At 47.5% G+C, this 12,933-nt stretch overlaps 1 protein-coding gene across 1 annotated transcript in view; it reads left to right on the forward strand.

The window, feature by feature from the left end:
• Positions 1–2,417: 2,417 nt before the first annotated feature.
• LOC139155665 (dystrophin-like) overlaps positions 2,418–12,933 on the forward strand; it is a gene marked incomplete at its 3' end in the record, with an annotated part of 302,221 nt that continues 291,705 nt past the window's right edge. Inside the window, exons 1-2 of the mRNA XM_070730905.1 lie at positions 2,418–2,558; positions 6,750–6,896. Coding sequence (XP_070587006.1) covers positions 2,418–2,558; positions 6,750–6,896 — 288 coding nt within the window. The remainder of the gene's footprint in view (positions 2,559–6,749; positions 6,897–12,933) is intronic.

Consider the following 12,933-nt stretch of genomic DNA (forward strand, 5'->3'; position numbering starts at 1 on the left):
ACAAACCAAGATCAGAACACACAGTTCTATACACATAGTAATTCTACCATAAGTCTCCCCTGCAGAACACACAATTCTATACACACAGCAATTCTACAATAATTATTCCTCAGTCATATATAATGCCATAAATATTACTTATATAGAGCGCTGGTGAGACCACATTTGGAGTACTGTGTTCAGTTCTGGAGACCTCACCTACAAAAAGATATTGACAAAATTGAACGGGTCCAAAGACGGGCTACAAGAATGGTGGAAGGTCTGAAGTATAAAACGTATCAGGAAAGACTTAATGAACTCAATCTGTATAGTCTGGAAGACAGAAGGAAAAGGGGGGACATGATCGAAACATTTAAATATGTTAAAGGGTTAAATAGGGTTCAGGAGGGAAGTGTTTTTAACAGGAAAGTGAACACAAGAACAAGGGGACACAATCTGAAGTTAGTTGGGGGAAAGATCAAAGGCAACATGAGAAAGTATTATTTTACTGAAAGAGTAGTAGATCCTTGGAACAAACTTCCAGCAGACGTGGTTGGTAAATCCACAGTAACCGAATTTAAACATGCCTGGGATAAACATATATCCATTGTAAGATAAAATACAGGAAATAGTAAAAGGGCAGACTAGATGGACCATGGGGTCTTTTTCTGCCGTCAGTCTTCTATGTTTCTATGTTTCTAACCTATACATAGACCAACATTTAGCACAAAGCAAGTCTACAATATAGTCACACAGACAAAACTAGCAGAGAGTGAGATCAGGGAGAGAGAGAGAGATACATCTGGCTCCCTCTTATAGCTAATTGCAACACTAGCCCTTAAAGCAGTAGTGTGCTAATTCCTTTAACCATACCTTACTGGCTTAAGTTATATATTGTACAAGCCAACCATATATACACACAGTACTAATAGAGAGGAGCATATAGCATGAGTTCCTGAGCAAAAAAAATGTAGATCACATGCTTTCAGATGTTGGGTGAAGAAAAAGAGAAAAAAAGATGGCGAATCCCTTGGTTTTATGCCCTTTCTTGGGCCCCGTCCCAGGGCCTTCTGCTCCTGTGCAAGAAATGCACTTTGATTGGCTGAAAGACTCCTGTGGGGCCATTCAGGGGCAACTCTGTAAGCATTCCTGAGTCCATGTTTACTTGAGCCTTGCTGGCTGTTGCAATCTTTCCAGGTGCCACATGGTGAGATGGGTAGAGACCTAATCTGCAGTGGTGCAGTGTTTACAGAGCAGTGCTGCAGGCTGCCAGCAGTTTGGCAGATCAAATATCACCAGGCTCAAGATTGACTCAGCCTTCCATCCTTCCGAGGTTGGTAAAATGAGAACCCAGATGGTTGGGGGCAATATTCTGTAAACCGATTATAGAGGGCTGTAAAGCACTGTGAAGCAATATATAAATCTAAGTGCTATTGCTAATCCTATCAGGTCTTAATCCCAACACCCTGGAGCTGAAGGGGGACAGGAAGCTGCAGGAAGATGTGTTGTCTTTAGAACATATTTCTCCTTTTCTCATCCAGGAAAACATATTCTTCTTTTTCAATATTTCCTAGGATATTTCATTTTTCTAGAAGAGGAGCTGGTGCTAATTTCCTTCAGTTTAGTCTCCAGGCCTTTGATCACTTAAGTTGCTCTTTTTGAACTTTTTCAAAAGTCTTTGGAAAACATCTTTTTTGTGTGTGTAGTATGGTGACCAAAATTGGTGGCAATATTCCAGGTATGGTCTTACTATGGTAATATAAAGCGGCACTAATATTTCATGTAATCTTGATTCTATGCATCTGTTTATACAGCCCAATGTTATATTAACCTTTTTTGCTGCTGCTGTACACTGCTGCCTCATGTTTAAGTGACCGTCCACTAAGACACCAAGTTCCCTCTCGCAATTACTATTTTTGAGCCAGGTTTCGCCTATTCTGTACTTGTGCCTTGCTTTTCCTGCCTAAATGTAAAACTTTGCTATTCTCTACATTAAATTTCCAATCTTTTTGGATTCTGAACTTCTCTTCTGAGTTGTTGGCTATTCCTGTCAACTTAGTGTCATCTACAAATTTGATGAATTTCCTCCTCTAAGTCATTTAAGGAAATATTTAAGAGTACTGACCTTAGACATAACTGCCCCACTGCTTTCTTCCCTCCATGTAGATGTAGTATGGAGTGTCAAACTGGTGGCCCATGGGCCAGATGCACCACAAACAGGCCACACTGACCCCAGATCCACAAAGGGAAAAAAAGTTATGATGCATTACAATAGTATTAAGTATTAAGAACTAAGAAAGAACTAGGGCAGAAAGATCTTGCCACGAACCGCACGCAGCACCAGGGAGTAGGAGCGACAAGGGTTGAGGTGATGGAGCGGAGATTCGAGTGGTGGTTGGGACAAATCTATTCATTGAGTGGAGCCGAGGACACTGAGGATGCAGACCGGTGGGAGCGGTCTGCTGTCAGCGTCGGAGGGCGACGGAGGAGATCTGAAGAGCCAGGAATTCCAACCGGTGATGGTTGACAATGCTGCTGGGCAAGGAACAACAGCCCAGTCCCCTGTAGGGCTCCGGTGGGTGAGAGCTGACGGTGCCCGGGGGGGGGGGGACGACAAAAGAAATGGGTGGCCAGTGGAACAGAAGAAGGAGACAGAAGCTGGCTGAAGACCACCGTATGGACTGAGGGAGTTGATTGGTGAGATTATGGAGGGAGAACGATCAGTGCTGGGGGAGAAAGTGAAGAATGTGCTGAACTGCCTGACCATCGAGACTGATTGACTGGGGGTACTAGCCAGCATTAAAACATGCCTGTCATCTTCCCCCTGCGCCCCCCCACTCCCACATCCATCTTCTCACTCTTTTTGAAGAATATTATTGAGGAAATGTGCCCCTGGTGGATGATTTGATATATAGCAGATCTAAAGATCTAAAGAAAGATTTATGGAAGACACTGTTTATCTACCGACCTAGAATGACTAATTGTTTGATTATATTTTTATATAGAACTGATTTTAGACAAATTGACTATTACTGATTTTAGACAAATTGACTATTACTCATTAATGCATTTTTAAAATATATTTCAATTATTTTTAAAATTTGTAACTTTTAATTCTAATATTAATTTTTAGACTTTTTAATATTAATCTTTGTAGTAATATTTAGATTTCTAATTTTAATTGATGGATAATTGTGGTGGGTTTAATAATATGCATGGAATGAGTGAGTGGCACGAATGGAATGGGTGGGGTGGGTGGGATTATGGTATGGATGGGGTAAATATGTACGATATGAATGATTTGCATGGCCCTGACGAGAGAGAGGCGGGAGGGGAGGAGGCACCGATCTCTGGGGTGGCAGAGGGTCGGAACATTCCAGTGTTGCTGGGGAGAGGCAGATATGGCGGGAGCCACAGAACTAGACGTTCCAGGGGAATGAGAGACTGCTGCTTAATAGCAATCCCTCGTTCCAGCTCTGTGAGCTCAACCCAGGGTACTGGTGATAAGTGTAAATCTGGCCCTGGGCTCAGGCTGCTGCTACTCAATGCCAGGTCAGTGGTAAATAAAGCTCTCCTCATCCAGGATTTGATCCTGGATGAGGAGGCCGACCTGGCATGTGTGACTGAAACCTGGCTGGGCCCAGAGGGAGGAGTCCCTCTCTCTGAAATTTGCCCAGCCGGTTTTCAGATATGGCATCAGCCTCGACCTCAGAGAAGGGGGGAAGGAGTGGCTTTGCCTGCGTAGACTCATTGCTCCAGAGATTGCGGGTTATGAGTCTCTCCTAGTGAAGTTGGACTTAGGGGTTCAGATGGGCTTGTTGCTCACATACCTGCCTCCCAGCTGCGTGTCAACAGCCCTGCCTGTGCTACTCAAGGAGGTGGCCGGGCTGGCGGTAGGATTCCCCAATCTCATTGTTTTGGGGGATTTTAACCTGCTGTCGCTCGGCGGAACCCCTTTTACTTCCTGGCTCCAATCCTTCCCCGCAAGGAGGCGGAACCGATTAAACAGTTCCGCCCCAGACACCTGATGGACCCAGAGGGCTTTCAGAAGGTGCTTGGGGTTATTCCAGAGGCACTCAACCACAGTTTGGTGGAGTCTCTTGCTGAGGCTTGGAACAAGACTGCAGCGGAGGCTCTTGAACGGATTGCGCCGTTGTGACCTCTCTGCGGCACTAGACCCAGTACAGCTCCATGGTTCAATGAGGAGCTCCAGGAGTTGAAACGCCAGAAGAGACGTCTAGAGAGGCGATGGAGGAAGAGTAAGTCTGAATTCGATTGAACACTTGTAAGAGCTTTTATTAAGACTTACAAAGTGGCGCTCAAGGTGGCAAGATGCGCGTATCATGCCGCCTTGATTGCATCAGCGGAATACCGCCCGGCCGCTCTGTTTAGGGTGACCTGCTCTCTTCTTACAAGGAGGGAGTTGGGGAGCCCTTGCAGAGTAGTGCTGAGGATTTTAACACGTTTTTCGCTGATAAAATCGCTTGGATTCGGGCGGACCTCGACTCCAATTGGATAACAGAGTCGACTGAAAATGAGTCAGTCGAGGTGACTGGGGCCCCTACTTGTCCATCTGTCTGGGAAGTTTGATCTGGTGACACCTGATGAAGTGGACAAGGCCATTGGAGCTGTGAGTTCCACCACCTGTTTGCTGGATCCGTGTCCCTCCTGGCTGGTCTCCGCCAGCAGGGAGGTGTCATGGAGCTGGGTCCAGGAGATTGTCAATGCTTCTTTGGGGAGGGGGTCCTTCCCGGATCCCTACAAGGAGGCACTTGTGCGCCCCGTCCTCAAGAAGCCTTCCCTGGACCCAGCCATTCTTAACAACTATCGGTCAGCTGCCAACCTTCCCTTTATGGGGAAGGTTGTTGAGAAGGTGCTGGCGCTCCAACTCCAATGGTCCTTGGAAGAAGCCGAGTATCTAGACTCTCAACAGTCAAGATTCAGGCCTGGCTACAGCACGGAAACTGCTTTGGTCGCGTTGATGGATGATCTCTGGCGAGCATGGGATAGGGGTTTATCTTCTGTCTTGGTGCTTCTTGACCTCTCAGTGGCTTTCGATACCATCAACCATGGTATCCTTCTGAGCCGGCTGGAGGGGTTGGGAGTGGGAGGCACTGTTCTTCAGTGGTCCTCCTCCTACATCTCCAGTTGGTCGCAGTCGGTGTTAGTGGAGGTGTCAGAGGTCGACTTTGAGGTTACTCCCTTGTGGGGTGCCTCAGGGGTCAGTCCTCTCCCCCCTGCTACTCAATATCTACATGAAACCGTTGGGTGAGATCAGTACGCAGATGATACCCAGCTGTACATCTCCACCCCATGTCCAGTCAACGAAGCAGTGGAAGTGATGTGCCGGTGCCTGGAGGCTGTTGGGGTCTGGATGGGTGTCAACAGACTTAAACTCAACCCGGATAAGACGGAGTGGCTGTGGGATCTGCCTCCCAAGGACAATTCCATCTGTCCGGCCATAACCCTGGGGGGGGATTATTGACCCCCTCAGAGAGGGTCTGCAACTTGGGCGTCCTCCTCGATCCACAGCTCACATTAGAGAACCATCTTTCAGCTGTAGCGAGGGGAACGTTTGCCCAGGTTCGCCTGGTGCACCAGTTGCAGCCCTATTTGGACCGGGACTCACTGCTCACAGTCACTCATGCCCTCATCACCTCGAGATTCGACTACTGTAATGCTCTCTACATGGGGCTACCTTTAAAAAGTGTTCAGAAACTTCAGATCAGTCAGAATGCAGCTGCGAGAGCAATCATGGGCTTCCCTAGGTATGCCCATGTTACACCAACACTCCGCAGTCTGCATTGGTTGCCGATCAATTTCCGGTCACAATTCAAAGTGTTGGTTATGACCTATAAAGCCCTTCATGGCATCGGACCAGAATATCTCCGGGACCGCCTTCTGCCACACGAATCCCAGTGACCAATTAGGTCCTACAGAGTTGGCCTTCTCCGGGTCCCGTCAACTAAAAAATGTTGTCTGGCGGGTCCCAGGGGAAGAGCCTTCTCTGTGGCGGCCCCGACTCTCTGGAACCAGCTGCCCCCGGAGATTAGAACTGCCCCCACCCTCCTTGCCTTCCGTAAACTCCTTAAAATTCACCTCTGCCGTCAGGCATGGGGAAAGTGAGGCATTCCCCCCTCCCCTGGGCCTATACAATTTATGTATGGTATGTCTGTATGTATGTCTGGTTTAATAATGGGTTTTAAAAAAAAATTTAATTTATTCGATTTGTTGTGAATTGTTTTATTGTATATTGTGAGCCGCCCCGAGTCTATGGAGAGGGGTGGCATACAAATCTAATAAATAATAATAATAATAATACTTCACATGATGTGGTCGAGTTTGATACCCACAATGTAGTACCATTAAGGTCTATTTGTTGACAATGGTTTATCAGCCAATTACAAATCCATTTAGTGGTGATGCTGTCTATCTCACATTTTTCTAGTTTACCAAGAAGTAGGTTATGGTCTACTTAGTTCTTAGGTTTTTTTCTTAGATCTAATTTATGAGGTTGATTGCAGCTTATAAAAATGCTTTTATAATCTATCATCAACATAAACATATACACGCACATTTTTATAAATCCTTTGTTTGCTATTTCCAAACATCTTCCTAAAATCTGCAGGATTATGTTACCTAATTTGGGTAATGAAACATCTGCAAGAACCTAGCTCAGAGATCACCAAATACCCTTTTATGTTTTGTTTTACACAAAGTTTGTTTATTTCATCTATAGCATCCTAACTTTACATTGTTACTTTATGCAGGTCTACCAAGGAGAAATTACACCTCTTAAAGAGAACATGAACAATGTTAATGGTTTAGCTCATCAGTTTACCTTATCTGAGATTCCACTTTCTCCATATATGCTCAACCGGCTAGAAGACCTAAATGGAAGATGGAAACTCCTGCAGGTAATAATGTACACCTTAAGAACTATCAATACTGTCAGGATGCTGATTTAGATTTTTTTCTTTGTTCTGATTTTCCATCAAGCAAAGCAAGAAACAAATAGATCTTAATCACTTTCAGTATAAGGAATACTATAAAGACTTTAGTAACACTTGTAAATTGGGCATAATGAGAAAGTTATATAGTATTCTAGTTGTGGGATGTCTGTATACATGTCTGTAATTATATTTCTGAAGGCTAATTAAATCTTTCAGGATAATATAATTTCTCTGCAGCTTTACTCCAGCTAGTATATGAGATGAGAATTCTGGAAGAAGCATAGAAAGTTGGAAGGAAAAAAAGCTTGGTTCTAGATGGAACCTAACTCAATTAAAAGATTGAGTAGAAAGACAGGCATTTTTCCCAAATTGCAAACTAAGAAAGCTCAGCAACTTAGAAAGATACTTAATGTACTTAATGCAATGAGAACTATTATTAATGAAAATAGTTTTTAAAGAAAAAGATAATATTATCACACAGCACTAATATTTTTTCTAATTTCTTGAAAGTTAAAATACCTTATTTTTTTATTTTCATTTCAAGTTCTTTTGGAGGAAGTTTTTTCAGCTTTTTCTGTTGTAATTACTTGTGTCCAGGCTCTTAAAAGTACAGTGGTACCTCATCTTACGAATTTAATTTCTTCTGTGACCTGGTTCGTAAGTAGAAAGGTTCGTAAGATGAAACAATGTTTCCCATAGGAATCAATGTAAAAGCGAATAATGCGTGCAAACCAGTTAGGAAAATCTAAAGCTTTAAGGCTACATTCTGCTACATTCTGTGCCCGAACTCTCTTCAATATGCCTTTGGCTTGCTGCTATGTTCTGTGCCCAAACTCTCTTCAATATGCCTCTGGTATAATAACTGAGGCCTTTATTAGAACATGGTCGTTTAATCAAACAACATGCCAGCAGGGCAGGTACAGGCTTAAAAGTAAAAGTCAATACACAGGCTTTTATATAACTCTCTGCCTGAGGCAGTCACCAATCAATACAGAGGAACTTTCCCGCTTACATTGTAACTGGGGCTTGCGCGCCCTATCAGCACCTTGGATAGGGATCGGCGGCGCGGCTCTAAGCGGCCGGCTGTTACTATGCGGATACAGCACTCCTATCCCTTTGATTAGCACAAACATAGTCTTGTAAATACAGTGGTCTGCGGTGGATCCTTTCGGATCGCCTGGGCTCTACAGAGGGCAAAACACAAGGTTGTAAACTCGGCAGCTCTTCTGTAACCTGGCCGTCAGCCGCGGCCGTTTCCCCAGAATTCCTGGCAGCTGTAGGCGGTTCCACGGAACTCTTACCCGGACTTCCAGTGACCCCCGGCTCCTCGCAAATTTCCCCTTTGTCCCGCCAGATTTGGTCCAGGTGCCTCTTCCAAATCCGACCATCCTGTAGCTCTACCTCATAGGTTCGGGGCCCAAGCTCCCTGCATACTGATCCTTTTCCCCATCTCTTATGCCCGGAGTAATCGCGGGCATACACTGCGTCCCCCACAGATATCTCTCTCTTTGTGGTTTCCGGCCAATGCACAGCTGCCGTGTACCCAGGGTGCAGCCTATCCAGGACAATCCGTAATTTGCGACCCATCAAGAGTTCTGCCGGGGTCCTACCTGTGGCCACGCACGGGGTCGAATGTTGGGCTAATAATAACTCTGCCAACTTCTCCTTCCACGAGCCCTGGTGCATTCTTTTAAGGGACTCTTTTACCGAACGAACTGCCCGTTCTGTCTGGCCATTACTGGCCGGATGCCAAGGCGAGGACAATGCATGCCGGATTCCTGCAGCCGCCAAGAAAGACTCGAATAGAACAGAAGTGAATTGCGGCCCATTGTCCGAAACTAGAAGGTCCGGAAACCCGTGCGTGGCGAAGAGGGTCATCAGGGAATCTATAACTTCCTGAGACTGAGTGGACTTTAACTGAGCCACCTCCACCCACTTGGAAAAGGCATCTACTGTAACCAAAAAGGTGTGCCCCATGAAGGGGCCAGCTAAGTCAACGTGTAAACGTGTCCAGGGGCCAGATGGTGGCTCCCAAGCCAAAGGTTCCGCCCGGGGAGGAAATGATCTTCCTTCTTGACACTCAGCACAACCTGCGACCCGCTGCTCCACCTCTTTGTCTATACCTGGCCACCAGACGTAATCCCTTGCTAGACCCTTCATTCTTACAATGCCAGGGTGACCTTTGTGCAGCAGCGCCAATACCTGGTTCCGCAGTCTAGCCGGAATAACCACTCTTCCCCCCCTCAGGATAGTTCCCCTTTCAACAGAGAACTCACTATGGCAATGGAAAAAAGGAACATAAACGTCCGCTGGGGCAGAAACTGGCCATCCTCTCAAAACCCATTGCCTCACCTGGGCCAAAACTCGATCTCTTCCAGTCTCCCTGGCCACCTCTGGAGCGGCCAAAACCAAGGGTCCCTCAGACAAAGCCAAAACTGAGCAAGCAGGAGCAGGGTCTGTCAAAAACTCTGCGAGAGGGCATCTGCTGAGAGCGTCGGCATGAGCAATGTGTCGACCAGGTTTGTATGTTAAGGTATAGGTATAATTGGCCAAAAACACGATCCAACGCGTCATGCGCGGGGACAACACCGTGGGGCTCTGGCGGTTACCGGCTAATAATCCCAATAACGGCTGATGGTTAGTGACCAACTCGAATTTTCTGCCGTACAAATACTCGTGGAAACGGCGGACCCCCGCAATTAGGGCTAAAGCCTCCTTGTCGATATGCCCGTAATTCCTTTCCGCCATGGCCAGGGTTCGGGGAAAAAATGCTAAAGGGCCTTCAGAGCCATTTGGCAAGCGATGGCTAAGGACTGCCCCCACTCCGTACCGGGAAGCATCGCAGGTGAGGACTAATGGCAAACTTGGGGAATATTGGGCCAGGACACTATTCGAGGTGAGTATTCCCTTGACCGCTCTGAATGAGGCTTCTTCCCGCTCACCCCAGCACCAGGTAGATCGCATGTCCAGCAGCCGATGCAACGGTTCCGCCACCGAAGCCTTATACGGAATAAAAACCGCATAAAAATTTAAAAGCCCCAAAAAGGCCTGTAGTTCCTCCTTAGACTGGGGTCTGGGAGCATCCCAGATTGCCTTCGTTTTCTCCGGGGTGGGATGGATTCCCTTCCCATCCACCCTGAACCCCAGGAAATCAACCTCTGATACCCCAAAGACACATTTTTTTGATTTAAGTTTCAGCCCCGCCTCTTGAAACTTGGTCAGAACCTTCTTAACTCTCCGTAGCAATTCGTCCTCGGAACTCCCCGAGACCAGGACATCATCAAAGTAGGGCACCGTGCCCTCCAGCCCATATAATAAACGCTCCATTAATCCCTGAAATATTCCAGGGGCAATAGAGACCCCAAACTGTAATCTATGGCATCTAAAAAACCCCCTGTGTGTGATGATTGACTGGGCCTCCGCAGTAATGGGGTCGACGTGGAGTTGCTAGTATGCTTGGGACAGGACGAACTTGGCAAAGACCCTACCATTTCCGAGGGTGTGGAGTAACTGCTGCACCACTGGCAGCGGGTATGAGTGGTGAGCCAGTGCCTTATTGACAGTGCATTTGTAGTCTCCACACAACCTTAGGCCCCCATCCCCTTTGAAAGCGATGACCAATGGGGTCTCCCATGCCGCCTGGTCAACCGGCTCCAACACCCCCTGGGCAATCAGCCGGTCCAATTCAGCATCAACCTTTGGTCTGAGGGGAATGGGCACTCTGCGGGCTTTCAGCCGCACTGCGGGCACTTGAGGGTCGAGGCTAAAAGAGATTGGGGTTCCGGTATAACAGCCCAACTTGTTATCAAATACTGAGGGAAATTCCTTAGCTAATTCAGTAAAAACAGACCCCCCAATAACAGCATTAACCCCCGAGACAGACAACCCCAGAGACTTGAACCAGTCTAACCCCAAAAGGTTGGAAAATGGCCCATCTACCACAATCAGAGGCAATTTGCCCACGAAAGTCTTGAACCTGACAGGGAATCTACCCTCGCCCAGAACCGGAATAGGGGCCCCCTGGTAGTCCCGTAAAGTCACATTACAAGGTTGTAGGCGACTCTTACTCAGTCGAGGCACACACCGCTTCAGCGTGGCCCAGGAAACCAATGAATGTGCGGAGCCGGTGTCCACTTGCATGGAGCATGACACGTCCCCGAGGCGAACTGTCACCGAGATCTTCTCCGACGAATCCGACGTCTCTCTAACATAAGTGGTTGCCGGGCGCTGACAGCTGTAAACCGCGTTGCAATCCTCCCTCCTATTTGAAGAAAATCTCCTCTGCCATCGGGGATTGAAACCTTGGGACTCCCTCTGCTCCCTCGCTGCGGCAGGAGGGGACTTGCGGGAACGGCAAACCCTCGCAATGTGGCCCCTGGCACCACAACGCCGGCAAGCCGCGTCTTTAAAGGGGCAATTAGATCTAAAATGGCTGCCCCCACAACCCCTGCACGGAGATAGAGGGGGACGGGGGCGAGCAGCTGGAGGCTCACGACCCCGGGAAGCTCCCATCCGGCAAACTTCCTCCTCCTCAGCCTCACTGTTATCCTCTTTCTCTGCATTGGCTTTTGGTTTCTCAGGCACGGCAGGCCCCTTGGCCGTAGAGTTCACGGAGCTGTCCATGGCAGCCAGCGATTGTGTGGACAGCTCAAAAGCACGAGCCTCAGCTAAAGCCGTCTGAAAAGTTAAATCTCGGGTGGCCAAAAGGCGCCGCTTCAGACGGCCATCCCGGATTCCAAACACTAGTCTGTCCAGCAAATAATCATTTAAATCCAAGAACTCGCAATATAAAGCCGCCCGGCGGAGAGCGGTCACAAAGTCATTAATCGACTCTCCCTCCGCCTGGTTCCTTTGGTAAAATTTGTACCGTCGTGCACAGCGGGAAGGGGCCGTGGCGTAATGGTCCTGTAGAGTAGACAGAAAAGTCTGCCAAGGCACCTCATGTATTGAGACTGGAGCAAACAAGGCTCTGTCCGTCTCAAACATCTCGGTACCGCAGAATCCAAGGAAATAAGACCTCTTCCGGTCATCCGAAATCTCAGTATACCCATTCGAAATTAAAAAACAGTCGAACCGGGCGACATAAGAGTCCCACGTCTCCCCTTGTGGGTTGAAAGGGGGAAAAGTAAGTTGCACAGACATCCTCACTTACTGTAGATATGTAACCAGAAATCCGCAATGCCAAATTCGAACCCTCATCGCCAGTATAATAACTGAGGCCTTTATTAGAACATGGTCGTTTAATCAAACAACGTGCCAGCAGGGCAGATACAGGCTTAAAAGTAAAAGTCAATACACAGGCTTTTATATAACTCTCTGCCTGAGGTAGTCACCAATCAATACAGAGGAACTTTCCCGCTTACATTGTAACTGGGGCTTGCGCGCCCTATCAGCACCTTGGATAGGGATCGGTGGCGTGGCTCTAAGTGGCCGGCTGTTACTATGCGGATACAGCATCTGGCTTCCTGCTACATTTTGTGTCTAAACTCTCTTCAGTATGCCTTTGGCTTGCTGCTACATTCTGTGCCCGAACTTTCTTCAATATGCCTCTGGCTTGCTGCTACATTCTGTGCCCGAACTCTCTTCAATATGCCTTTGGCTTGCTGCTATGTTCTGTGCCCAAATTCCCTTCAATATGCCTCTGGCTTGCTGCTATGTTCTGTGCCCAAACTCTCTTCAATATGCCCCTTGCCTGCTGCTACGTTCTGTGCCTCTGGCTTGCTACTACGTTCTGTGCCTGAACTTTTTCCAAAATGCCCCGCACCCGCTGCTACCCTTGCCACGCGTTCTCTCTCTTCTCCAATGCCTTGGTGCTTTGCCATGATGGTAGCAGAATGGATGGTGGGGTGGACACCCTGCACGGCAAAGCCTGTCTCCAGTTCCCTTGCAATCATCAGAGCCTACAAACATAAAAGCGCTTGTTTTGGCCGTTGCTCGCAGCAACTGCAGCCGGGAGAGAAGCGAAGGTTTGCAAGACAAAAATGGTTTGTGAGAAGAGGCA

Source organism: Erythrolamprus reginae, unplaced genomic scaffold (genome assembly GCF_031021105.1).
Source record: "Erythrolamprus reginae isolate rEryReg1 unplaced genomic scaffold, rEryReg1.hap1 H_41, whole genome shotgun sequence".
NCBI lineage: Eukaryota > Metazoa > Chordata > Lepidosauria > Squamata > Dipsadidae > Erythrolamprus > Erythrolamprus reginae.